The sequence below is a fragment of the Panthera onca genome, chromosome B2 (assembly GCF_046562875.1).
Source record: "Panthera onca isolate mPanOnc1 chromosome B2, mPanOnc1 haplotype 2, whole genome shotgun sequence".
NCBI classification, from domain to species: Eukaryota; Metazoa; Chordata; class Mammalia; order Carnivora; family Felidae; genus Panthera; species Panthera onca.
In genome coordinates, this window is record NC_138343.1 from 2,004,750 (window position 1) to 2,031,942 (window position 27,193).

The 27,193-nt window shown below is 45.6% G+C and overlaps 1 protein-coding gene across 17 annotated transcripts; it reads left to right on the forward strand.

Moving 5' to 3' along the window:
- The first annotated feature begins 396 nt into the window (after positions 1 to 396).
- On the forward strand, positions 397 to 27,084 carry ZSCAN23 (zinc finger and SCAN domain containing 23). Of its 17 annotated transcripts, none has more exons than XM_081795681.1 (10): positions 397 to 463; positions 961 to 1,435; positions 3,227 to 3,262; positions 3,768 to 7,075; positions 12,910 to 13,393; positions 13,633 to 13,783; positions 14,100 to 14,725; positions 19,473 to 21,444; positions 23,326 to 24,951; positions 26,448 to 27,084. In XM_081795681.1, the coding sequence occupies exons 5-8, from the start codon at positions 12,986 to 12,988 to the stop codon at positions 19,521 to 19,523; spliced, it is 1,236 nt and encodes a 411-aa protein (XP_081651807.1). In that variant the 5' UTR covers positions 397 to 463; positions 961 to 1,435; positions 3,227 to 3,262; positions 3,768 to 7,075; positions 12,910 to 12,985; the 3' UTR covers positions 19,524 to 21,444; positions 23,326 to 24,951; positions 26,448 to 27,084. The 17 variants fall into 17 exon arrangements, with proteins under 17 accessions (XP_081651807.1, XP_081651806.1, XP_081651811.1 ...); XM_081795680.1 differs by having other exon boundaries at positions 23,326 to 23,847; XM_081795685.1 differs by having other exon boundaries at positions 23,326 to 23,374.
- The last annotated feature ends 109 nt before the right edge of the window (positions 27,085 to 27,193 follow it).

The window sequence follows — 27,193 nt, forward strand, 5'->3', positions numbered from 1 at the left end:
AACTAACCGACCGGTTAAACCCCACAGTGCCCGTCTGTAATTGCACATGAACATGTGTCTGCATATATGATCACACGAGCCGGGAGGAAAATGCGGAAAGGGACAAGGGGAAGTGTAGACTTCGGGATGGCAGAGGTGGAGAGAGGAAGAGGAAAACCGTGGGGGGGGGGGGAGGGGGGAGTGGAAGAAGAACAAGATCAGTATCTCCAGACTGACGGTCATTTCTGGACCAGCCAGCCAGGTGTTGACCCGGCAGAGCCCTGGTTCTGCCAATTCCCAGGCCACGCGAGACCACCTGGGACAAAACGCAGCGGTTTCCGGCCGGCGGGAGCCACAGAGACGAGAACTCCTAGAGCGGCACGGCGCACTTCCGGGTTATAGGCCGGCAGGAAGTGGGGTTTCTGGGCTTCCGGGTGAGTGAGCCCAAGCTCACCGACTTAGCTCCGGACCCGTCGCGCCGAGGGTAAGACCCCGCATGCAGGAGGCGGGTCTCCTGGTGACCCACGAGGGCCCGCCCCGGCGGCTCCCGTCCCCAGGGCTGTCCGGAGTGTCAGAGGGGAGCCCCGCATCCGGCTCTGTGCTGTTTGCAAAGCAGGCCGAGCCTGCTTGGGATTCCCTCTCCCCTTTCCCTGTCTCTCCCCAACTTGTGTGTGCTCGCCCTCTTTCTCAAGAAAAATAAATAAACTTGAAAAAAAATTAATAAAATTGAAAAGGGTTTAGTTGGAGTAGAGTGAGCACAGGAAAGACTGGTAGGAAAAGGATTATTCCCTTCATTTCGGAAATAGTCAGAAATTTCCATTAGAAAAAAAAAATCCATTACCAAGAATGTCAACTCCTCCAATCATCTACATCAATCATTGTTAGCCAAACTTCAAAAATCTTTTCTGTCCTCTGGGCAGCCTTTAACGTAGATTAAATTGTAGATTTTCCTTTTTAACTGGTGGCAATTTTTCATCTTAGCACTTTCCTACATTTTGTGAAGGGGAATCTCCTTGCAGCAGAGAGCCGTCTTCGCGGACCCCTCCCCTCGCCCCCAGCTGAGAGAAAATGGCTACAGATCTTATCCAAGAAGGACAACAGGAAGGACCTGCGATGGTAAAGGTGGAGGAAGATCACTTTTACGTACAAGAAACTGACTTGCAGCTGAACAGCCAGTCCAGTCATCTTCCACCAGCGCTTCAGGCTCTTCCCTTACCAGGAGACGCCTGGACCCCGCGAGGCGCTGCGCCGGCTCCGCGAGCTGGGCCGCCAGTGGCTGAGCCCAGAAACGCACACCAAGGAGCAGATCCTGGAGCTGCTGGTGCTGGAGCAGTTCCTGACCATCCTGCCCGCCGAGCCCCAGGCCTGGGTGCGGGGACAGCACCCGGAGAGCGGGGAGCAGTCGGTGACCGTGTTGGAGGATCTGGAGCGGTTGCTGGACGAGCCCGGAGAGCAGGTGGGAAGAGAGGCATGTTCTGTGGTGACAAAGCGCAGCATTTACCGGTTAGGTCAGTAGGAGAGCTGTGAGGGCAGCCATGAGCTTCCGTCCCTGTCCTGCATCATTGTTTCTGTCTGTTCCTTTTCCTGCCTCATCTCTCCTTCTAAGCCTGTTGAGTCCTTTCTCCCTGTCCTGGCTCCATAGGAAGTACTTCCCAAGGTTTTACATCTAGTTCTCAGGGCACTTTCTTCCCAAGCCCTGTGGTCCCTAATTGTCCCCAGGGCACATTCCAAGCAGATGGACAGGAAGTGCTCTGGGAGGAAGTGACATCCCTGGGAGCGGGCTGCCAGTCACCATGTGATCAGCTCCAGCACGTGGAGACCCCGTCCAGCATGACCTTGGAGCCCCATTCCCTAGAGAGAGGTGAGGAGAAAGAGGAGGATCTGTCTGGAAAGGTGGATCAGGGTAGCTGGGCTCCCGCTTGGCCAATCACAGCCATTCTTTACAGTTTAATCAGGAGTAGTATCCAAGAAGACTGATGGACGTGCATGATTTCACCCAAAATCCTCCCTGGCTCATCTGCCTCTCTGTTTGCAAAGTATAACCGGTATTCTTGATCTTTTAAGCAAAAGATTTTTATTTACTTATTTACTTACTTACTTTAACATACCCATCTTTGCTTTTCATTGAAACGTGGAATTATCACCTCATTCAGTGGCTTCTTATATTATCTCTCCATTATGATCTTTACAGAGGCCTCCTCAGTGTCTTGCCCTATCCTGTCTTTTTAAGTTTTCTCTACCCGTTAGGATAGAGCCACCTTTTAAACCTTTCACTTTGACTGCACTGCTCCTATCTTCTTCCACATTAAATTCCCTCCTGTTTTCATGCTCATACCTTCCCCTGCATCTCCAGTCTACTTTCAACCCTTTTTCCCTCCCACATTCTCTCCATGTCAGGAAGAACTTCATACACAGCATGTCAGATGTGCTTCCCACTAACAAAGTTTCCTGATCCCCTTTTTACGTCCTGATCCCCTTCACAATCTCCAGAAAATAGGGATAAAGTGACCAGAACAGCCAAGAAATCAGACCTTTTCCGGTATTTCCTTTGAGTTGAGGTAGAATCTTCATCTTAATGAGTTTGGTGGGACATTTATCTCCCTCGGGCCAAATTTCAGTAAAACTGTTTTTCCATATCTTAGTTAATATAAGGGAATTATCAGTTTACACTGAATCTTCAAGAAGTGCCCTATTTGGGGGAAGATTAAGAGGAAGTTTTCTTTCCAAGCAATAGAATGAACACACTTTTGCCTTTCTGCTATAATTGAATTTGATTGCAGTTTAAAGTGCTCTTTATACACTTAGACTTTTTTCTTAAGTTTATTTACGTATTTTGAGAGAGAGAGAGCAAGCACAAGCTGGGGAGGAACAGACAGAAAATCCCAAGCAGTCTCTGTGCTGTTAGTGCAGAGCCTGCTCGGGGCTTGATCCCACAAACCACGAGATCATGAGTTGAAGTGAAGAGTCTGATGCTTAACCAACAGAGCCACCCAGGCACCTCCTATAAACTTAGACTTTTAACAAACATTTTAATAATCTGTGCCCTTTGGTAAATTCTGTTCTCTGTCCTACCTTGGTAAGTACCACTTTCACCTTTCCTCTCTAGTACTTGCCTTCCTTAACTGAGCTGAAGACATATTTATTGATTGTTGCGGGAATATGACCACAAAAGAGAAAAATGGTCCCTTGGGGTGTAATAGACCATCAGCTCAAACAGGTGACATTTCCATTTTGTTTACTTTTATAGATGTTTAAAATTTTCCATAACAAAAAGTTTGGAGGGGTGCCTGGGTGGCTCAGTCGGTTAGGCGGCCGACTTCAGCTCAGGTCATGATCTCTCAGTCCGTGAGTTCGAGCCCCGCATCGGGCTCTGTGCTGACAGCTCAGAGCCTGGAGCCTGTTTCAGATTCTGTGTCTCCCTCTCTCTGACCCTCCCTTGTTCATGCTCTGTCTCTCCCTGTCTCAAAAATAAATAAAACGTTAAAAAAAAAAAAAAAAGACCCGCACGGAGATGCCAACGTGGACGCCCAATTAAAAAAAAAAAAGGGGGGGGGGGGGACGCCTGGGTGGCTTGGTCGGTTAAGCGTCCGACTTTGGGACCTCGGCTCAGGTCATGATCTCACGGCCCATGAGTTCGAGCCCCGCGTCGGGCTCTGTGCTGACCGCTCAGAGCCTGCAGCCTGTTTCAGATTCTGTGTCTCCCTCTGTCTCTGCCCCTCCCCTGTTCATGCTCTGTCTCTCTCTGTCTCAAAAATAAATAAACGTTGAAAAAAAAAAAGTTTGGAAAGAAAGTGACATTGGAACGATCCGTGTCCTAGTTTAGATAGTGAGACCAAGCCCAAGGCTGGGACATTGGCTGGGAGGCAGGAAGTGTCCAAAGGAATGGAATCAACAGAAGATGATACTCTGTGGAATCTGCAGAGGCACCAGTTTCCAGGGGACCCATCTTGGAGACCTTCATGAATGCAAGGACAGGTCTGGCAGGCATCAAGGAAATTCAGAGGAAGGAGAGCCACACAGATGTGATCAGTGTGGGAAAAGCTTCATGCGCAGCATCAGTCTTCTTGGATGTCAGAGAATCCACACGGGGGAAAAGCCCTTTCAATGTGAAGAGTGTGGGAGAGCCTTCAGTCAAAACAAAGCTTTATTTTAAGTGCCCCCTGATTCACATGGGTGAAAAACGATATTAGTGTGATCAGTGTGGGAAAAGTTTCAGTCAAGACTCAGTCCTTCTTAGATGTCAGAGAAATCACACTGGGGAGGAAGCTTATGAGGAGCGAACGTGGTAAAACCTTCAGTAACAGCACAGGACTCGCTCATTGGAGATGCCGTTCCTTAAACCAGCACACTGACTGTGGGAGGGTTTTCAGTGAGTTCAAACCTCACCAAACATGAGCGAGTTCATATAGGAGAAAAACCCTAGGAATGTGATGAATGTGGGAAAGTCTTTAGTGGAAGTTCTGACCTGAACAGACATCACAGAATCCACACTGGAGAGAAACCCGGTGAACGTGGGAAGGCCTTCCGTTTGATCATGTGGCAATTCTATTAATTTTTTTTGAGGAACCTCCATACTGTTTTCCACAGTGGTGGTACCAATTTACATGCCCACTGGTAGCGTACAGGATTCCTCTTTCTCCACATCCTCATCAACACTTGTTATTTCTTGTCTTTTTTATTTTAGCCATTCTGACAGGTGTGAAGTGATACTGTGGTTTTGATTCGCATTTTCCTGATGATTTGTGATGTTGAGCATCTTTTCACGAGTCTGTTAGCCATCTGAATGTCTTCCATGGAAAAGTGTCTATTCAGGTCCTGTGCCCATTTTTTAATCGGATTATTTGGGCCTTTTTGGTGCTGAGTTATAGAAATTCCTTATATATTTTGTATGTTAACCCTTTATTGGATATATCATTTGCAAATATCTTCTCCCATTCGGTAGATTGCCTTGTTATTTTGTTGATGCTTTCCTTTGCTGTGCAAAAGCTGTTTATTTTGGTGTAGTCTAAATAGTTTAATTTTCCTTTTGTTTCCCTTGCCAGAGGAGACATATCCAGAAAAATGATTCTACGGTCAATGTCAAAGAAATTACTGCCTATGTTTTCTCCTAGGGGTTTTATGGTTTTAGGTCTCACATTTAGGTCTTTAATCTGTTAGTTTATTTTTGTGTATGGTGTAAGAAAGTGGTCCAGTTCCATTCTTTTGCATGTAGCTATTCAGTTTTCCAAGCACCATTCATTGAAGAGACTGTCTTTTACCCCATTGGATATTCTTAACTCCTTTGTCGAAGATTATTTGACCACATATGTGTGGGTTTATATGTGGGTTTTCCATTCTGTTCCATTGATCCGTGTGTCTGTTTTTGTGCCAGTACCACACTGTTCTGATTATGACAGCTTTATAGTATATCTTGAAATCTGGATTGTAATACCTCCAGCTTTGTTCTTTTTCAAGATTGCTTTGATTATTCAAGGTCTTGTGGTTCCATACAAATTTTGGTATTATTTGTTTTAGTTCTGTGAAAAATGTTTTTAGTATTTTGTTAGAGATTGCATTTAATCAGTAGATTGCATTGGGTAGTGTGCATGTTTTAACAATATTGGTTCTTGCAGTTAATGAGCATGGAATATCTTTGTTTCTGTTATCTTTAACTTTTTCTATTATTCATAATATACTATGAATCCATTTTTAACAAGGATTTAATCATTGGGGTTATGATTGCATAAGAAATAACTAATGACCTGTCATATTAACAAAATTTGAATGTTTAAGAACATACAGTCTGGGAGGCTATGTGAAAACAGGCACTCTCAGAGTGCAAAGTAATACAGCCCTTACAAAGACACCTCCCTTTCTCTCTCCTCACTTCTCATTTCTGTTTCTTCATTGATCATTGATCATTGCAGCATTGTTTGTTAAAATATTGGAAACAATCCAAATACCCATCCCTCAAAGACTAGTTGAAAAAGCCACACGATGGAGTACTATGCCACTGTAAAAAAAAAAAAAAAAAAAAAAAATATTTCAATGAACAAATTTAGAATAATTTCCAGGTTTTTTAATAAGTGATAAAGCAAGGTATAAAAGAGTGTATATAATATAATTTATGGAGGTAAAGAAGGCAGGTGCTTATTTTTGCAAGAGAAAGGAGAGGAGAGAAGGAAGGAAAGAGGAAGGAAGGACAGGATAAATTAAAACTAATGAAAATGGGGCATGAGTATATAGCTGACTCTTGAACAAGGCAGGGATTGGCGTTCTGACCCCTGTGCAGTCAAAAATCATGTGTAACTTTCCGGGCATCTGGGTGGCTCAGTCGCTTAAGCAGCCAGCTCTTGATTTCAGCTCACCGTTTGTGAGATGGAGCCCCACATTGAATTCCGTGCCTGCTTGGGACTCTCTCTCTCTGCCCCTCTCCTGCTCCCTCTCTGTCTCAAAATAAATAAACTTTAAAAATTGTATTAAAAAATGAGATAAAATCCTGAAGGAAAAAAAATTATATATATATACTCACTGATATGGCCTAGAAGCAATGATATATCCTACTACCCATGGCTTATCCGCTGGTTTCTGTATACCATTCTCCACTGAAAGGAACCAGAGCTTCATGCCTTATGGAACAATGGTGGATTCTAGGTCCAGGGCAGGTAATATATAAAGTGAACCTGAAATATCTCGTGCAATTAAGTAAAGTGCACAAAAATGATGTCTTTGCAGGAATGGCAATAAATGCAGAGGGAACGTGCGTCAGTTTCCTCATCTGTTAAATGGGGATAACTATCTAACTTACAGGGTTGCAATGCAGAATGAATAAGTTAATATGGGCTAAACACTATGTTGGCTGTTGTCCCATTGCCCTCGCGGGGCAGAATACACCTCCCAGCGCCTCACTCCACCTGTGGAGCCGATTCGGCGGGGCGACCATAGAGGCGTGAGACCTCCGGGCTTGCTAGAAGGAAAGCGGCCGGAACGCCGTCCCGGAGCTGGCACGCGTGACGCACTTCCGGCCTTTGTAGCCGGTCACTGTGCGGGCTGTGGTTGTCAAGGACGGGGAGGCGGTGGGGCCTGGCGGGGTGGCCTCTCCTCCCGCGGATGCTCGGTGAGCTTCGGAGTCGGGCCGCGCCGGTGTGTGAGCTCTGTCACCGGGCCGGGTGCGGGAGGCGGGGGCGTCCTGGCCGGACCCGAGCTCGGGCGCCTCGGGCCGTCTCCGTCCCCATAGTAGGATGAGGGGACAGGCGCCGACGGAGGAGCGTTCCTCTCGGCCTCTCGGGGTCTGGTTCACCACCCACGGGGGCGCTCGCGATTTGTTTATGTTTGTTAAGCGAATATTTCAGCAGCAGGTAGTACGTTCTGGGCAGGCGTTGTTCAAAGCACTTCCCAGGTAGTAACGTATGTAGGTGGGCTCCGAGTACGGACCAGCCCTCTCCTGCCCCCTTTTCTAACATCGAGAAGGAAAGTGAGGCCCACTGACTCGACCGAACTCATACCAGCTGGTAAGGGGTGTAGTCAGGGTTCAGATCCAGGCCGTTTTCTTAAACCTGCTGTGCTGACTCTGTTCTCTTCTCTATATTAGCTTCACGGCCACAGCCCAGGGGTTACTTATCTCGTTTGAATCTGGTCCTCCTCACTTTCAGGCCTCAGGAGTCCTGGGCTTCCGGTTAGGATTTAAGAGTAGAGAAAAGTGTTATCTGAACACATGAATGTCTTCCAGAGTATGTTTGCAAGGTTGGTGAAACAGCTACTTTAGTGGTGTGTTAACACGTGCTTCCCCGCCCACTTACCCTTGCTGTGCTTTGGGCAATAGGAAGGAAACCTTACAGTCTTGGCCCCAAGGGTAGGTAGCAGGTATTGATTAAGCCACCTGAAGCCAAAAATTGTACAGTATTTCTTTAAAAGTGGAAGTTTATTGTGTGCCAGGCTTTGTGCCGAACCATTTTGTATGCATTGTCTCCTGTAATACTCTTGACAACTTTGCAAAGGAACTGTCCTCGTTTTGTACACGAGATTGAGGATCAGAAAAACCAGTCAAGTAACTTGCTCAAGATCACATTGTTAGTCAGAATTCATAACTAAATCTGCTACCTTATACCACTTTCTACTTATTGCAGATGAATAGGAAAGGTTGTGTGTGTGTGTGTGTGTGTGTGTGTGTGTCTGTGTGCGTGCACACATTAAAGATGCACAGACGACGAAAAGATACATTCTAATCTTTTTAATTTTTTTTTAATGTTTCTATTTATTTTTGAGACAGAGAGCATGAGCAGGGTAGGGGCAGAGAGAGAGGGAGACACAGAATCCGAAGCGGGCTCCAGGCTCTGAGCTGTCAGCACAGAGCCCGACGCGGGGCCCGAACCCACAAAACGCAAGATCGTGACTTCAGCCAAAGTCGGACGCTCAACCGACTGAGCCCCCCAGGCACCCCTGATACAGTCTAATCTTTAACGGTGTCTACTTCTGGGGAGTAGAGCTTGATGAAGGAATTGGCTATTCTGTACTTCTGGGATTTTGGTTTAATGTGAGAGCTAACTGCAAGATAGAGACTGGGGGCAAAATGATAGAAGAGCTGGAAGGAGGAAGAGGGTGGGCTGGAATGCATGAGGAAGACCTCAAAGGATGTGAGATTCAAATCAAGGTGCAGAGGTTGGGTAGGGTTGGAACAAGTGCAGCTGGCAAGACCACGGATATGGAGCAGGGATGAGGAAAGCCTGACTAAAGAACAGTGAGAAGAGAAGCCGGAGTGGAGCGGGCAGGCTTTGCATGTGGAATGTGGGAAAACAAGAGGGGCCCAACAGTTGAAGCTAGAGACCTGACTGGTCTTGAGCCGAGCTTGAGTGTTTCGGGGGCCTTAGATGGTGATATCAGGGCGGAGGGTTTGGGAGTGCGTACAGTAAGTAGTCGGGGGCCTTAGATGGTGACCTCAGCGGGGAGAGTCTGTGGCTGCATCCAGTAAGTAGTGGGGGGCCTTAGATGGTGATGTCAGGGGGGAGGGTTTGGGGGTGCGTTATGATAAAAACATACTTGGTTGCATGCTGCTTGATCTTCAGCAGCATGTATTTCTTTGGTAAAGAGCATTCCTCCCTGAGGGCAGTGGTAGATTTGGGAGTATCAAGCTTGCTGAGACTCTAGGAGAAACCGGCTTTAAAATGCAGATGTGGTTCTTTTAAGTGTGAGAGATTATTATGCTAATTCTCTACCTGGCGTGTACCGATGGTCCCCTACAAAGGGTGGTACACGTTCATACTACTTCGAATTATGAGTTTGACCTTTCTCGAGTTGCTCGTGAGAAATAACGGATACATTTATAACCATTCTGTTTTTCACTGTCAGGACAATATTCCCTAAGGTACATGAGATTTTCAGCACTTAACAACAAAACAGGATTTGTGTTAGGTGATTTTGCCCCGCTGTAGGCTCATGTTTACGGTAAGTGAGGCTAAGCTGTGATGTGTGGTCGGTTAGGTGGACTCTGCATTTTCAGCCTATGATATTTTCAACTCATGGTGGGTTCATCAGGACGTAGCCCCACGGTAAGTCAAGGAAGGTGTGTACAATGGGGTGGTGAACCTAAGTGAGATTAATAGCTGTATGTTTGTGAGCAGGAGGGCAGCACTGGGTTCAAAAAGCAGCAAAGATGTGCCAGTGTGAGGCCACCAGACAGAAGTGAAATCGGGAGGAAAGCGAAAGGGAGCCTATCCAGAGAAGAGAGGGAAATCGATCTTCGTGAAACTGAGTAAAAATGTGAAACACCACAGAGCGGAGATGACTTTCTATGAGCAGAGCTCAAAGCTGCAGCTGCATTTTCTGTGAATAGAAAATCTTTGACTTAAAGCCAAAGCAGACAGGCAGCAAATAGGAAAGAGACCTTTTTCAGGGCCTAGAAGATTGACAAAACAAGAGGGCATGAGTAGCCGTTTAATCCTTTGAACCTGTGTTCGGTTAACTGAGTGACATCAGAGCGCATGTCCTTCACTTACCTGTTTGATACTTGCACCCCAAACTTCCACACCCTAGAGTAGACCCTGCAGACCACGCTTGCAGCCACAATCATCGCTCCCGCAAAGACTAGATAGCTTCTGTCTCTGCTTCCCCTTTTCCCATAGTCTGTTATCACGGCAGCTGGTTATACTTTCATATTAAGTGTAAGTAACGTTTCGTCGCCACCCCCCACCCCACTGTAAACCTCAATGGCTTTCCACATGTCTTAGACTAGAAGGCAGAGCCCTCACGTGGCGTTTCATAATCTCCCTACCTGACTCTATCACTGTACCCTTTGCTCTCTCTGCTGTCACCACATTGTTCAACTGGTTGTTGCTTGAAGAACGCAGCCGTGCTCCGGCCTCCAAGGACTCGGTTCCCTTTGCGTGGAACCATCCTTCTCCAGGGAGTCCTGTGACCGCCACTCACTTCTCGAGTCTGCTCAGACGTTACCTTATCCGCAAAGCCTTCCCTGATGCCCCACATGAAATGGAGACCTTTCTCCCCATCTCCTTTACCTTGAATTTTCTCTGTAGCGTTTGCTGCTATTTGGCATATTACCGTCTGTCCCTGTTGGCCCCTTCCGTCTTCCTTGCCACGTAGAGGAGAACGAGTGGTGTAGTGCTCAAGACTGAATTCTGAAGTTAGATTTGTGGGGTTTAAAAGGCAGCTTCCCCACCTAGGCCTGTGAAACTTGTTTCACGAAGATTTAAAGTCTTTGCGCCTCCATTTTCTCATCTATGATACTGGGTAATTACAAAAGCTTACTTGAGGTTGTTTGAGGATGAAATGAGGTAATATGTGTAAAGCGTCTAGTACAATGCCCGGTACCTCAAAAACAATATACGTCAGCTGTTACTGATATTGTTATTAGAATGTAAATCCCATGGAAGTAGGGACTTTGTTTTTTTTTTTTGCAGCTTATCTCTAGTGCATAGAACGGAACCTGGAATATGGCAGGCTCTAAGTAAATGTTGGCTAGATGCATGGGTGGTGTGTGAGAGGTTTGGACAGAAAAAGATAACGTGGTACTCGAAGTGATGGTGAGTCAGTGCCAGGCAAAGCTGGGGAGGGAATATGAGCTCAGGGATCCTGCCTTTGGAGGAAAAAACTCTCTCCGCTTCTCCTGGAGTGGTGACTATAAAAGTTAGTGAAGCCAGAAATGTTAGGAATTTGTGGAAAGGATAATATTTGCAGGTTACCCAGAACGATGCTTCCCTGCCCTGGTAGTCTTTCTCTTCCTGATAAGTATGCCTAATACTGGCGATGCAGATTTAACTTCTCTTGTACTCGTAAGTGATCCATGTCCGGTTGTAATTAAATACCCTCTCCTTAGTTTTTCTTTTTATTTTGTGATGGATTCCAATACCTAAGAACAGTGTTGGGTTATATTTACAACGAATTATAAAAATTTTACTTAAATTTGGCAACTTTTTAAAGCTATAGGTCATGACTCGTGTGGATCATGAAGTCCATGTGGGCTGTGACCAGGGTTTTTTGTTTTGGGGTTTAAAAACAACAACCAGGATTTAGAAAAAGAATAATACATATCACATAAATAAGGGTGCTTAGTTTTTGTGAAGTTATTATTTCAGTTATGTGTGTGCGTGTCTCATATACATTCATGTACACACACATGCATATATGTGTTCTGGGTCTCAGTATAAAATACCTCTTACTGCGGGTCCTGGTCAAAAAAGTTTGAAAGCCTCTACCCAAAAATGATCCTTTGAAATCACTAGGCTACATAATATTCTTTCAGAAAATTGCTTTCCTTAATTACTATTCTGGTTTAGATTCTTTCATAAGCTTTACGTGGTCATAGACATTTGTGTCTTTATGAGCACTGATTTTATTTTACGCATTGCTGTCCACTGTCCATCCTCAAAGTCTCAAAGATAAACAATTTCCAGGAAATTAAAGGACGAGAAACAGCTCAGACCCTACCCCTGTTTTAAAATATCAGAACCAGAGGCTTGGATCAGTCGATTGAATGTCCAACTCCGTAGGCTCGGGTCACGATCCCAGGGCTGTGGGATCGAGCCCTGCATTGGGCTGCGTACTGAGTGTGGAGTCTGCTTAAGATTCTCCCTGGTCCTCTGCCCCTCCACCGTGTGCACACGTGCGCTCTCTTTCTCTCTCTCAAATTAAAAAAAAAAAATTCTAAAATATCAGAACCAATATTTCTTTCATTTTAATATCTCTTGACTACTTTCTGATTCTTTTGCCGTGGTGTTTTGATTGCTAGGATTCATTTATTCCTTCAATAAGATTTATAAGAAAAACGACAATAGTAGTAATGTATCATACTTTAGGATTTACCGAGCTGCCAGCTTCCTGTGCTCTTTATCCATGATCTTATTTTATCTTCATATCCCCTAGAAAGATGGGCCCGCACAGATTGTACCTGGAAGATCGGGTCTCAGCCCAAGTACAGAACTCTTTCCTGCACACCTCACCCGACTGGACAGACTTGGCCTCTCCTCCCCAGTACATTTCTTTGGCTCCTCATTCTGTCCTTTTATCTTTACTTCTCCCTTCTCCATTTTGTTTCCCTTTTCTCCTTGACTCTTAGTGTCCTCTGTGACCACTTGGCACCATGATGCTCGTTTACCTCCATTCAGCATGACACGCCACGTCCAGGATCTTGCCATTCAAATGGAAACTCAGTTTATTCTAACTGAGTTACTTGAGCTGATTCATTGAGGATGATCAAAATGGTCCCTTCTTCAATAAAACCGTGGTTGGCGGGGGGCCGGTTCTGGGGAACGTGTTCTGTTTCTGTTTTCCTTCCCCTGTATCACCTGCCTCAGGATTTGCAAAGTCCTTACTGTTAGTCATGCATTCTCTGCTCTTCACTAGACAGTGACTGCTTTTGCTATAAATACCCCAGTGCCCGCGAGCAGAAAAGATTTTCTGCATTTTAATGTTTTTTTTTCTCTGCAAAATATGTTTTAGATTTTAGGATTTTCAGAAGAAAAGATCAAAGGGAGTCATCAAGGATAGATTCTTTTTCTGAATAGTGAAGCCTAAAATGGCCACAGCCTCCGTCCTTCAGACTCCAGAGATGCAGGAAGGACGTCTGGCAGTAAAGGTAGAAGAGGAAGAGGGGGATTGTGCCTCTGGGCAGGAATCTGGCCCGTGGAGAGATCACCCGCATAGCAGAGAGATCTTCCGTAGACGCTTCAGGCAGTTCTGCTACCAGGAGACCCCTGGACCCCGCGAGGCTCTTCGAAGGCTCCGCGAGCTGTGCCGCCAGTGGCTGCGGCCCGAGACGCACAGCAAGGAGCAGATCCTGGAGCTGCTGGTGCTGGAGCAGTTCCTGACCATCCTGCCCGAGGAGCTCCAGGCCTGGGTGCGGGGACAGCACCCGGAGAGCGGGGAGCAGGCCGTGACCGTGCTGGAGGATCTGGAGCGGGAGCTGGACGAGCCGGGAGAGCAGGTGGGAGAGGGCAGGACAGAGGTCGGTAGCTGTAAGAACGAGTGTGGGGTTTCTGCGCAGCAAGAGGAAGAGGACGAGGATTTCTTTGTGCCTGATGTGGTCTATTGTGGGTGCCCCATCCTTCTGCCTGTTTCTTCCTGCCAGTTTCTTGGTCCTTCTTTTCCCGTGCAGTGGGCCTGAGGAGGCCTCCTTACGATGTCTTCTCTGACATTTGATTTCTAACCGTCCTTAATTTCCAGCAGGTTCCAGCCTGTGCCCGTGAGCAGGAAGAGTTGGTGAAGGAGGAGGCAGGTCGGGGAGCAGCCCAGGACTCCTCAAGCGGCCAGCCCCCAACCTTGGAAGGGCCGCATCAGTGCAGGTCGCGGGAGGTGTGCCTGCTTCGGGAGATCGGTGAGGACTGGAACTTCCTCAGAGGCCTCCCTCACTCCCTCACCGTCCATCTGCTCAGCGTCTGCTGTGTGCCAGGCGTTGTGCTTGGTCCTGGGGACACGGTGACCAGCAAGGAGGTTTGCGGCCTGGTTGGGGGAAGACAGTCCCCTGACAGTTACAGTTCAGTGTGTCTTCTCCCTGAGGTCCGGGCATCCTTGTCTAGGTGGGGGAAGTACACAGAACCGTGCTTATGCGTCCCCTGCCACCCACCCTCCTGGTTGCTTTTTTCTTTTCCATTTGGAAACATGACGTTCATGTGATCCATTTCTCGTTTCAGGGGATGAGGCTGGGGCTTGGAGTGTGCAGTCAGCCCCGAAGAGGGAGCTCTGTAAAGAAAAGAAACGTCTTGTGGAAGTTCCTGAGAAACTGAACGGTGACACTCTTCTGGGGCCTGAGTGTGCAGACACATGTGACCAGGAGGGCAGGTGGGAGAGGCAGCGGGCCAGCTCCTCGGCGGAGAGACCCTACGTCTGTGGTGAGTGTGGGAAGAGCTTCACCCAGAACTCCATCCTGATCGAGCACCAGAGGACACACACCGGGGAGAAGCCCTACGGGTGTGATGAGTGCGGACGGGCCTTCAGCCAGCGCTCGGGTCTGTTCCAGCACCAGAGACTCCACACCGGGGAGAAGCGCTACCAGTGTGGCATCTGTGGCAAAGCGTTCAGCCAGAACGCGGGGCTCTTCCATCACCTCCGGATCCACACGGGGGAGAAGCCCTTCCAGTGCAGCCAGTGCAGGAAGAGCTTCAGCCGACGTTCTGTCCTCATTAAGCATCAGCGAATTCACTCTGGAGAAAGGCCTTACGAATGTGAAGACTGTGGCAAGAACTTTATTTATCACTGCAACCTCGTCCAGCATCGGAAGGTCCACCCTGGGGTGGGTGCCGCTAGCCCCCTGGAGCAGGTAGGGCAGAGGCTCCCGGTGTCGGACCCTAGTGGAGGTGGTGGGGCAGGCTCTCACTTTGTCCCTGAAGCAGAGTCCTAGGAAAAGAATCGTTCGGTCCTCTGGAGTGCAGACTGTGGAAGGTGTCCGTGTTTTTATGCTGAGAGAAGCATGATATGTTAAGTCCATCTGTCAGCTTCTCTGGGGTCTGTGACATCCGTGTTTGCAGTAGTGAACACTGTTGTGGTGACTTCATCAACTGGTCCCACACCTGTCTGTGCAGAAAGTTCTCCAGGTGTGCTCTAGGAAAACTCCTTCGTCCGAGTTCTAAGAAACTTTTTTTAAAAAGTTTTAAAAAATTACATGCTACCTGAATACACAATTATGTTAAAAGTAGTTTGAGTATTTAAAAATTAATTTAAAAATAATGGCAGTAAAACTTGCAACTTAAACGGTTTGATTGTTTTCTCATAAGATATGATAATTTGCTTTTTAACCTACAAAAGGGGACAGATAAATCCTCCCATAGATACACAGAAGGCTTCTCCCTGTTAAGAACTCTGTAGAGTTCCACTGACTCCGCCTTCAGTGAGGAGCCAAGGACCCAAGTGAGGACACATCAATGTGTTACTGTTGCTCGAGATTTCAGATTTGTGTAGACCAAGAAACTTATCTAAAAATCTGGTATCTCACTTCTGATCTTCATTACGAAAATATAGGCCTCTTTGCATTTTTCCTGTGATTTATAAGCATTTTTGGATTTTGCTTTCTTTATTTAACCCTTAGTTATACAAAATTTCAAACATATACAGAAGTTGAAAAGTATGATCAGTCTTCCACATTGATTGTTTTTCATAAGCTCCATGCTTCTCAGCATTACCTATTAATTACCACCAAGGTCATGCTTTAAAAAACTTCTTTCCCTTAACACTGATTGAACGTTTACCAAGCTTTATACTAAGCCTAGGACACAAAGAAATGGGAATCTATGGTGATGACAATCCAGATTGGAGTACCAAATACACTGCAGGTCACTTAACCATGATAGAAACATCATAAGGGACCCTACAGATCACTTCTGTGCCCCTTATATGATACAGAAACGGAGGCTGGAAGTGACTGCGGACCTTTCAGCTGGTTCACCGAGCTGGAGCCGAAACCCTGTCTCCTGATTTCTAGTGTTCTTTCTAAGCATCTGGAAGCATTTTATCACCATGTAGAAATGACTAGTATAAGGAACTTCCAGGATTTAGAAGGCACTGAGGTTAGAAGGAACTTCCAGGATTTAGAAGGCACTGAGGCACAGCTCAATAAAGCCTCCCGTCTGTGCATGTTGCTCTGTTCGGTTTACAGCCGAGTTCCAGGAAGGACTCCTTCCACTGATCCCTCATTTGGGGCATTTTATTTATTTATTTTTAATGTTTATTTATTTTTGAGACCGACACAAAACACAAGCAGGGGAGGGGCAGAGAGAGAGGGAGACACAGAATCCAAAGCAGGCTCCAGGCTCTGAGCTGTCAGCACAGAGCCCGACATGGGGCATGAACCCACAAACCACGAGATCATGACCTGAGCCGAAGTCAGACGCTTACCAACTGAGCCACTCATGTGCCCCTTATTTATTTTTGTAGTGAATGATTTTTTTTTAACTTTTAATTTACTTAGAGGGACTTTTCAAGAAGATAGTTCATTCTTCGTCTGATTCAAGTATGAAAGCAACATTAAAAAGGGAGCCTATCTTTTCCCTCATAGGTAGCCATTTTTCTAGTATCTTACATATCTTCAGTGTTTCTTCATGGAAATACAAGAAAACGTGAACATATATAACCTTATTTCCTTTGTTCCACGGAAAGATGGTGTATATTTACACTCTTCAACCCCTTGCTGTGTTCATGAAACAATACAATCTTTAGAGAAACAGCCAGCCTCCTCTCTGTTTACAAGTGGACAGTATCTCATTTGCTGATGCTCCATACTTTAACACACTGGTGTAAATGCACAACCACTACTTTGAAATGTTACAGATTATTTCATTCTCCTCCCAAATGTACTTCAAGTCAAACTTTAAAAGCTAACAACTTCCACGTGAGCTGGCAAACAGGGTTTCGGCAACTAGAGGTGGACATAATTCTTCTACAGAGAAATGCAGAGTGATGGGGATGCTTTCAGTCTCGTGTATTTGGCTCTGTTAGGTATTCTCAGCATTTCAAACCATTAGTGTCGCCGCTTATGGGTAATTGTAGGTCTTCTCAAAAATCTTAAATTTTCTCAAGATTGTATTTTACTGTATCTTGAGGTTTAACTATTTCCAAAGGAAATACATATAGATTTCAAAGTGAAGAAAGATATAGTAGACTTAAGTTTGAAATAAAATCAACTTCTCAAGTAAACATATATTCCATTCAGTGATATGAGACATACACTCTAATAATCTGAGTTTGTAAGCATCACAGATACCTCTGCATATGCCAAAACAGCATGTTTGGATAATTCCATTATATCAGCTCTTAAAAGATTTAAAATATGAACAGATCAGGATTTTAAAGGATATAGTTCTAATGGATTGTTTTTACAGCTGCAATTGAAGACTGAATGTTTGGTTTGTTTTGTGCTTGTTTTTGTTTTTTTGTTTTCACAGCTTTTCAAAAATTCTAAATTTTCTCAATAACTGATAAAAATGCCAAGAAAGAACAGATGTTATCTGTGCTGTAGAGGCATATACCACTCGAGTGCAGTGATGGTTAACATGATTAAAACTACTGACAGTTCACCAAACTAACTTGCCTTGTTTTCTGATATGAATACTTCTTCTAATTCTTTTATCTGGGATGCACATTTGTCATTAGTTGACTTAACCGCTAGACAGGGGCATGTAGGCCCTGGCCTTTCCTGTGATTACTCCAGCCTTCCTGGCAGGGTGCTCTTAGGTGTTGTCTCCCTTTACATTTCTGAATTACCCTCACTTCTCTTTTCTTTTTCTACCCTGGCTCTTTTCACTCAACCCATCGAGTCTCTGGCATTGATCTCCTTTCAGCTGCTCTGTAAACCAGTAACCATCTCTCCTTATGCCTTTGAAAAGCCCCAGTCTGAAAGACTAGTCAGTTTTATGGCTGAGCAAGGTGTAAGAAGTATTGATTCAAATCCAATTAAAAAGACTTATTGGTTCGAGGGATGCCTGGCTGTCTCACTCAGAAGAGTGTGTGACTCTTGATCACAGGGTCATGATTTTGAGCCCCACGTTGGGTGTAGAGATTGCTAAAAATATAAAGAAGACTTACTGGTTCTTGAGGAATAGTACAGCACCCCTCTGAGCATTGTTAGGACAGTGAACACTGTATGTCAAGAAATGACTGAGAATTTTGCAACTGAAAGCTATCTAGAGCTGTAGGTAAGAGCCCTGAAGACTCTCTTTCACTATAATTTTTATTTGAGGAACCAAATCTTCAAGGAGAACCAAGTCTCTGTCCAGATTTTGTATTTGAAAATGACTTCTATTTTCTCTATCTGACAATATTTTTCCTTTAAAAAACAATTTATAGTGGAAGATTGTTTTACATTTTTCCAATAAGACAAAAAATACCTCTGAGAAAATTTTAAAACAATGGCATATCTAAAGTCAAAATTATAAAATATGAAGTATCTTCTCAGGAGCAGTTTTGAAATCTATGTACCAGTATACATGTGTGTCACTGGTTAAATGTTGAGTTAGAAGTTGAGAGAGAACGTAAAAGTTGAGAGGAAAGTAGATTATTTGTAGAAGGAGCTGGAAGATAGCGGAAAGTATCTGCGATAGAGGAAACAGGGTGAAGAAGGCCCAGCTAAGACAGGCTCAAGAGCCGTGAGTGTGCAGGGGTGGGGGCCAGATGCAGAGGTCACGGAACACTTTGTTAAAGCATAATGGAATCATTGAAAGTATTTTGTTGTGCTATAGGAGTTTCTTAACAAAAAATCAGAAAACATTAGCTTTAAGAAGAAATTTTGAGTTGACCAATTTCATACCTGCATGAGAAAAGTGAAGTCCAAAGTGGTTAAACACTCGTAGTGATCTATTTTTTAATCACATTAAAAATTTTAAAGTTAGGGGCGCCTGGGTGGCTCAGTCGGTTAAGCGGCCGACTTCAGCTCAGGTCACGATCTCGCGGTCCGGGAGTTCGAGCCCCGCGTCGGGCTCTGTGCTGACTGCTCAGAGCCTGGAGCCTGTTTCAGATTCTGTGTCTCCCTCTCTCTCTGACCCTCCCCCGTTCATGCTCTGTCTCTCTCTGTCTCAAAAATAAATAAACGTTAAAAAAAAAAAAAAAAAAAATTAAAAAAAAAAATTTTAAAGTTAAAAATCTTAAAAATGTTTAAAACAAAACTGCGAACAAAGATCATTGTGAATTATATAAGGTTTCACAGGCACTTGGACTTGGAGGCTCAGAACCTTTTAGGCCTCTGCAAACAGCAACAGCAGCAACAAAACAGGATGGAAAAAGGAAAGGGAAGAACGAAATGTGAGAACATAAAAAGGAAGCAGGCAAACTTACACGCTAAAACTGGATTAGGCCAACAAGTGGTGACCAAAGAGAAGGAAAAAATAAAAAGAGACGTTGTTACCAAGAAACGTGCTTTGTCCGTAAATAATACCTATTAGCCCTCCGGCTCTCAATTGGTCCGTGTGTCTTAGCAGTGGAAAGAGTCCCACTGCTCTTCACTCCTCACTCTTCTCGGTGCTCTACGTAACAAAGAGGACGCAAGCACAGTGTGTAAATCACTGATTTCTTTTTTTTAGGTCTCTCTGGACTCACACCCAGTTTTCCATGCCAACGTCTCAGCTCTATGATGAAGCCACTGCTTCTGAATATATACCTGTGTTAGAATCACCTGGGTTGTTTGAACTGCAGTTTCCTGGGCACTACCACAGACCGGCTGAATGTTTGTGAGGGCAGGACCTGGGAATCTGCATTTCAGCTAGCGTATCGGTGGTTGTCAGACTTGAGGTAACTATATATAATGTATTGCCCAACCTAGGACACTTCTGAGAATGAAAGGGATTGCTGTTAATAATTACAGCCAGCCAAGAGGCATAAATCAGGATGTATGGTCTTCCTACTTAAGACTTTTCCTGCTGAGGAGATAGAAGAGACAGGAAGAATACAATGTTCTCATGAAAGCTAAGGTAGAGCATCTATGAAGGAGGCTGTGGGATGTTTAGGTGTAGCCACCTAGAGCAAAGTAGCCACATCTGCCTGGTTTGAAATAATCCCCGTTAACACATTTATTGGATTAGGTAAGAAGGGGAGGGTATGCCTATAAAAACAACACCCACCCAGAAAAGCCCTCCTTCCCCCCCCCCCCCCCAAAAAAACCCACAAACAACAACAAAACGCTTAAAATAGCTAGTTACCTAAGATGAGCCTGTTGAGACTATGGCTTACCAGACAAGAGAGATGACGTTCCAGAAGCATAGGAGCATTTCAGTGGTAGAGGATCGATGGACTGGTGAGGGCTGTTCACCTCTAACACACAGAGGAAGCGTGGGAATATAGCGCGCCAGATCACAACCTCGCGGGAATAAGGCAGAGGGCAAGCCGTTTGAAGCAAGTAGCTAGGATGAATGAGGTCCAGATACTGTGCCAAGTTTCCTAAGTTATCATAATTGATGCACATTGTTCACGGGCTGTGCAACCAGAGCGCTCTTAACACCGCAGGGTACCAAACACAGGCTGACCAGGCCCCACATTCCGCAGTTGCCCCGGGGCCATTCACAGCGGGGACCGGGCATGTGGCTTCCCCTCACTTTCTGCTAATTCTGCAGAGTCAGGGATCTGTAAGTGGTTAGGTTACTCAAAAGGACCGGAGTCACATGCACAAAGATTGAGACGGTGGACAGCAAACCAGCACCCGCGCCTCTTAAGGCCGCTTTGCTCAGGTGGGTGTCGATTATTGCTTCAGACCCTGGGGGCCGAGTGGACCAGGGTCCTAGGGAACGGAGGACTGCGTCGCATTCCCTCAGTGTAACAGAGAGACGGGCCCAGGCTGAGTGGCTGCTGGACACCCGGTGGACCCGCCTGCGCTGTGCAGAGGCCACCGAGGGCCCCTGCGGTGGGAGCCGGCCAACCACTGAGATGCAGGACCTCTGTGCTTCCTAGAGGGGCGGTGAGGAGCGGGTGGAGGCGTGCCCGGGCGTCGTGACGTACTTCCGGTCTCGTGTGAGCCACGGCTAGCGCGAGCCTTTTCCGGCGGGAGGCGCCCGCGAGGCTTGGTGGCCGCTCCCCGAGACGCCTGCTCGTCTGTGTCGCCGCCCGCGGACGTGGACGCGAGCCCTGCGCGGACCACCCGCATCGGCGCTCCGGGCGCTGGTGCGTCTTTACGGCCGGCGGTGGTTTTCTGTCCCCCTCCGGAGTCCTGTTTTCATCGAGGCCTTCGTGGCGGTGGTCATAACCTTGCACGCCTGTGCCGGGAGGGTTCGTCCCGGAGGACGTACGGTGACGGGATCTCAGGACTTAGAAAACGGAGGAAAGTGTGATTTCCTCGGCTCAGAGAACGTTGAGAAGTGAGCGCGTCCTTCGAGCGGACATGGGCTGCCGGTCGCGTAGTGCGGGTCTCCAGGTGCTTTTAAGACCCCTCCAGCTCACAGTGCCGTGGGGACGAGGGGAACACCCCTGCGATACCGCGCGGATGCCCGGAGCCGGGGGTGGGGGCACCTCCCGGAGAGGCGGACAGTTGAGGGGAAACGGGCGACCGGAGGCAGCCGAGGGAAGGTGGGTGTGCTGTGGCCGGGGCGGAGAGGATGAGCAGGTGACAGCTGCGATACCCCAGGGAACTTGGACTTGAAAAGGCAGTGTGCCTCTCCGTCCTTTCCGTGTGACGGCTCCCGCACAGAATGCACGCGATGTGTGTGCGCACACTGCCTCGCAGAAGGGAGCAGGCCCCGGCTACGCTGCCCCGGGTCCGCGCGCGGCCGCCTCGTAGCCCAGGTGGTCAATGTGCTGGCGCTGCCCCGGGAGGCGGACTCCGCAGGGACGGGAGTCCCTGTCTTCACGCACGGGAGCAGCGTCATCTTACTAGGCTTCTAGAAATTCCAGGAGCGGGGTGGCAGATGGATTGGAAGGGGGTAGGACTGGAAGCAAGAGAGGGGAGAGGTGCGCAGGCGTCACGGAGAGAGCCGGTACTGTGAGTTGGTGAAAGCCAGGTGCTGGGCGTGGAAGTGACGAGGGTGGAGTGGGTTGTGTGGAAGACGCGGATTTAACTCCACTCGATGTCTGAGGGAGAACGATTGTTGAAAAGGTGCTGAGGACAATGCCCGGCACGTAGTACGTATTACAAGCTTTATTTTTAACATAGTTGGGGATGATTAGGTTTTTGGATTAGATAGATGGTAAGGGGAATGAATGTCATTTTTCAACGTTTTTTATTTATTTTTGGGACAGAGAGAGACAGAGCATGAACGGGGGAGGGGCAGAGAGAGAGGGAGACACAGAATCAGAAACAGGCTCCAGGCTCCGAGCCATCAGCCCAGAGCCTGACGCGGGGCTCGAACTCACGGACCGCGAGATCGTGACCTGAGCCGAAGTCGGACGCTTAACCGACTGCGCCACCCAGGCGCCCCTGAATGTGTCATTTTTAAAGAAATGGGTAGGGCCGCCTGAATGGCTCAGTCGTTAAGTGTCCGGCTCTTGGTTTCGGCTCAAGATCTTGTGGTTTCTGGGAGCCCCAGTTGGGCTCTGTGCTGACAGTGCCGGAGCAAAGTAAAGTTAAAAAAAAATAAAAAGAAATGAGTAATTTTGGAAGAGCCATTGATTATGAGGGGAAAACGATGAGTTAATTTTTGGTGGTGTTGAGGTGCTTTTAAGACCTAGGACTGGAAGAGTCTTATACCATTGGACTACAATGGTCTTGATCTCCAAAGTAAGACTGGGAAAAGAGAATAGATTTAGGAGTTGTTAGGTGAAAGCGTCTCAGTTCTCAGATGCTACTGAATGGACGAGATTGCCCAGAATGAATGTGGAATGAGAAGGCCGGATCCCAGCTTGGGGTAACCGGACATTTCTTGGCAAGCTGAAGAAAAGCCATAAAGTGGACTTAAGAATGAGCTTTTGACAAGTCCTTATATAAGCTTGAGCACCAAGTGTTGGTCTAAGCACTTTACAAAAGCCAGCTCATGGGAAAACGGCCAGAAGATTGCAGTTCCTTAGAAGATTGGGAGTGGTTGGAGTGTTAGGGACTGCGGGGGCATCTGGTAAGTAAAGGACTGAAAAATACTCACTGGGTTTGTATACAAGGGGGGCTTTGGTTAATTGACTTGGGACCCCTAACTCAAATGTGGGACACCCCAACTGACATGCACACTGTTCTTTTCTAAAACTAAAAATGCCTTTGAAAGAATCTAGCATAATTCTTGGCACAGAGAGGTTGATTTATAAATATGATTGACTAAATCTGTGTCACGCAATTCAAGTAAGCAAAGCTGTTTGCGTTGTTTTTGTTATCGGGATATTTCACATTATCTGAATATTTCACTCCAGTTTCTAGATCTAAAAGCTACTAGTATTGTTCTTTAGTCCTAAAGTAACCGAATTGTCTATAAGTCAATTTTAGGACATTTTTCTAATTGCATTTTGTGCTTGTCTTATCTTTTACAGGGCCTCTTTACCTTCAAATCATTGACTTGACCACAGCGATTCACTCTGAGTAAATATGTTCTTAGTTTGGAGTTGATCTCTGTTAACAGTGATGTGTTATGCCTTATCACCAGCCTTATTAAGCCCCTGCTACTGTTGTGGTGAACTGCTTTGCCCAGGAATGATTCAGTCCAACCCTTTTGGGCTGCAGAAGAACAGAAGGGATGTCAAATAGTTAAAGCATCTAGCCTGCACAGAAATGGTGCTTCTGACAGTTCTTCGGACAAAACTCATGGCAGTTCTGTGAGGAGGATTCCCTTGGGCCTCAGGAGTCCGGCTCCAGGCAGGCTCTCCGCCGCCAGTGGCTGCGGCCCGAGACGCACAGCAAGGAGCAGATCCTGGAGCTGCTGGTGCTGGAGCAGCTCATGACCATCCTGCCCGCCGAGCTCCAGGCCTGGGTGCGGGGGCAGCATCCAGTGTATAGGGAGGAGGCTGTTACTGGACTGCGGGCTTGTTGAGGAAGCTGGACCATCCAGGAGGAAGGTGAGATAAGGAAGAAACAATCTATTACCAGAGGCAGGTATTCTCTCCAGAGAGAGAGCAGAGACTTGAAGTTTCCTCTCAAGTGTAGTGAGAGGAAATGGCTAAGATGCATTGGCCAGAGTTGTGTTCCCCTCCCTGTCCATTTATTCCCTGTCCTTGTAGGTCAAAGGAAACTCTGCTTTCTGTCCTCCTCTTCTGTTCCCCGATTAATACTGGGATCTAAGCTCTAGAACCCTAGCAGATACCACCCTGGTCAAATTTCTCTAATTGTCCCTGGGTCCTTTGTCCTCCTGTGGGGACAGGAAGGGCAAACGAGGGCCCTAAGGGCAAATGGCTTGCCTGGCAGCAGCATTAAGACTCACGGGGTGGGGAGGGCAGGGCAGCTCCAGCCAGAAACAGGGCAGCTCAGATCTGAATCTACTGAGGAGAAAGAGGAGATCCTACCGGGGAAAAGATCAGAAATGTCTTTTGCATTTTTCCAAATGAACCTCATCACTAAACCTTTGCCTACCTTTCACTTGATGTCTTCTTTCATTTTTACCTTGTCCCTCTAAGCACATTGTTTTAACCTTGATTGTCATTCTCCCTTCACTACTTTGCACTAACATTGTTGAAAATCCTGATTCTATTGAAGGGTTGTTTCTCCATTCTAACTGAATACTGCCAGCTTCCCTGGGCCTGACCTTTTATGCCAAAGGCAGGACAACATTTTTCTACATTGAAGCCAATAGAAAATGACTCAAAGGCTACATACAATAGAAAAGTTATTAAATGTGCATTTTCAAAGACTTCGTGTAGAAAACAAAACTTATTTAGTATTTTTATGTGCTCATTGGACAAGCACACATATATGCCCAAATTGTAATCATACTGAACATACCAACTGACAGTACTTTTAAATTTAGTATTACATTATGGACATATTTCCCAAGAGTTTCATGTAATGTATACATATGGCTGACATAAGTTCCATTGTACAGATATCAAATTATTTTTCATTTTTACTTTAATCATGTCTTTATTAAAAATTAGCTGTCCAGAATGATTTGACATTTATGGAACAAATAAACTGAAGCTTATGCAGCAGGCTTCTTGTCTTACATGGTGGGTTTCTCTTCTGCACACTTCTCAGCTGCTGGTCTCCTATATTTATGACATGAGTCTAGGCATTTGACAGCTTTCTTGTTTCTGGTATAAAAAGAAGTATAAACTCATCTAATTCCTTTTCTCCTCCTGAAATCAATCATTTTCCCAAGGACCCCAGATTCTGTTTAGTGAGAAATGGTATTTTATTTTATTTTTTTTTTTTTTTTTTAACTTATTTTTGGGACAGAGCATGAACGGGGGAGGGGCAGAGAGAGAGGGAGACACAGAATCGGAAACAGGCTCCAGCCTCCCAGTCATCAGCCCAGAGCCCGACGCGGGGCTCGAACTCACGGACCGCGAGATCGTGACCTGGCTGAAGTCGGACGCTTAACCGACTGCGCCACCCAGGTGCCCCGAGAAATGGTATTTTAAAACCAAAAATAAGGTGCTAGGAATGCTCATATTGTTATTGGACATTGTTCCTAGGCCTTTCAGTGCTCAGAGCTAGGAAGAATTTAAGATAAAGTATGTATTGTGAATTCATACTGACAGTTCGAGTTCAAATTCAGGGCCTTAATCTTTCATCTGCATCTCCTTTTAGAGACTTTCAAAGATACCGGGAATGATAGAGTATGAAATACTCATCTGTTTTATCCCACAGTATCTCAGTGGCCTCAAAAAAAATGTTAACATTACCATCAAATATGGTTTTTATAAACAGCTTAATGGTGGTGCCTGATTTTTCCATTCTTTTGTCCTTAAGTTCTATATCATTGGGTATATACAAAAAAATTACTCTTCGAAGGACATTGGAAATAATTTCTCTTTTGTGTGGTTATGTCACCAGCAGGTACACATTTAAATTCAGTTTGTTTCATTTCTGTTTCAATGTTTAGGGATTGCTTTTTTTATTTTATTTTTTATTTAAAATTTTTTTTTCATTTTTTAAATTATGTGAAATACAAAATTTTATACATGAAATCTATAAAATGTTTTCAAGGAAATTCTCCTTTTCCTCCTCTTGTTCCCTCTCTCATATAGGTAATCTTTTTTGCTCTTTAATGGTTTATCCCTTTATTATTTATTTATTATAGGCACATGTGTACATGCACACCCTTCCCTTTTAAAAATAACACACTATAGGGGTGCCTAGTGGCTCAGTCAGTTAAGCATCTGACTTTGGCTCAGGTCATGATCTCACAGTTGGTGAGTTCAAACCCTGCATCTGGCTCTGTGCTGACAGCTCAGCCTGGAGCCTACTTCGGATTCTGTCTCTCTCTCTCTCTCTCTCTCTCAAAAATAAATAAACATTAAATTTTTTTTTTAAATAATAAAAAAATTAAAGTAACACACTATAGTTTAAGTCATAAACTCAATACACATCTGTCTTACATGAAACATTTTTTCTTCCCTCTAGCATGTAGTTTGAATGAGACTTGTTCAGTGAGTAAGTAACTGAGTAAGGTATGTGTGAATGAGGGAATTAGGCTGAAATTTTCAATCTCTTCTTTCAGGTGATTTGGTCAAACTGGAAAATGAGAAGGTGTTTCCAAAGTAGAAGAAATCTGAAGAAATAACATGCCAACAGGGACACACTGTTAGATTTGATGGCAATATTAAGTGCCTGAATTATGTAGAAGTCCCAAAATACCAGAGAACCCTAGAAATAGATCTATGATTGCATAAGTGATGAATGTGGAATGAGTTTCAGAGCTCCATCCTTATCCAGCATCCGAGATACACAGGAGAAATGCCATGAAAATGAGAAGTGTGGAAAAGCTTTTAGTCCAAGAGTGCTGGCTTCATTGAAGATAAGAGAATTCCCACTGAATTAGACCCACAAATATGGAGAATATGGAAAAGCTCTCAGTGTAGACACTGGACTAGTTCATCATAGAGAACCCATGCTGGAGAGGGACCCTATAATAAAAGTGACAAGTATGGTAAAGCCTTGGACGGTCAGCCCTTAGCCAGGACCAGAGACTTCACACCAAGGAGAGGTGTTACCATCTTAAGTGTGGGAAAGGTTACAGTCAGAACACAGAGATTTTTCACTGTATCAGAGTCTGTGTTGGAGAGAAACTCTTCGTTTAATCAATGTAGTAAGAATTTTCCTGGATATTTCATTCCTTATTAAATACCAGAAAACTCGAGTGTGAGAAGTTGGTAAATGTGAATGGAAAAGCCTGTGAACAGTAGCATCTCATCTAACATTAAAAATTTTAGGGGAGCCTGGGTGGCTCAGTTAAGTGTCTGTATT

What these genes read in the sequence shown, in the direction of transcription:
- ZSCAN23 (XM_078446498.2), top strand. Translation starts at nt 12,986, where the DNA reads ATGGCCACAGCCTCCGTCCTTCAGACTCCAGAGATGCAGGAAGGACGT. An exon ending in TGGACGAGCCGGGAGAGCAG is followed by an intron (nt 13,394 to 13,632) that starts GTGGGAGAGGGC and finishes CTTAATTTCCAG; the next exon opens with CAGGTTCCAGCCTGTGCCCG. An exon ending in GTGCCTGCTTCGGGAGATCG is followed by an intron (nt 13,784 to 14,099) that starts GTGAGGACTGGA and finishes TTCTCGTTTCAG; the next exon opens with GGGATGAGGCTGGGGCTTGG.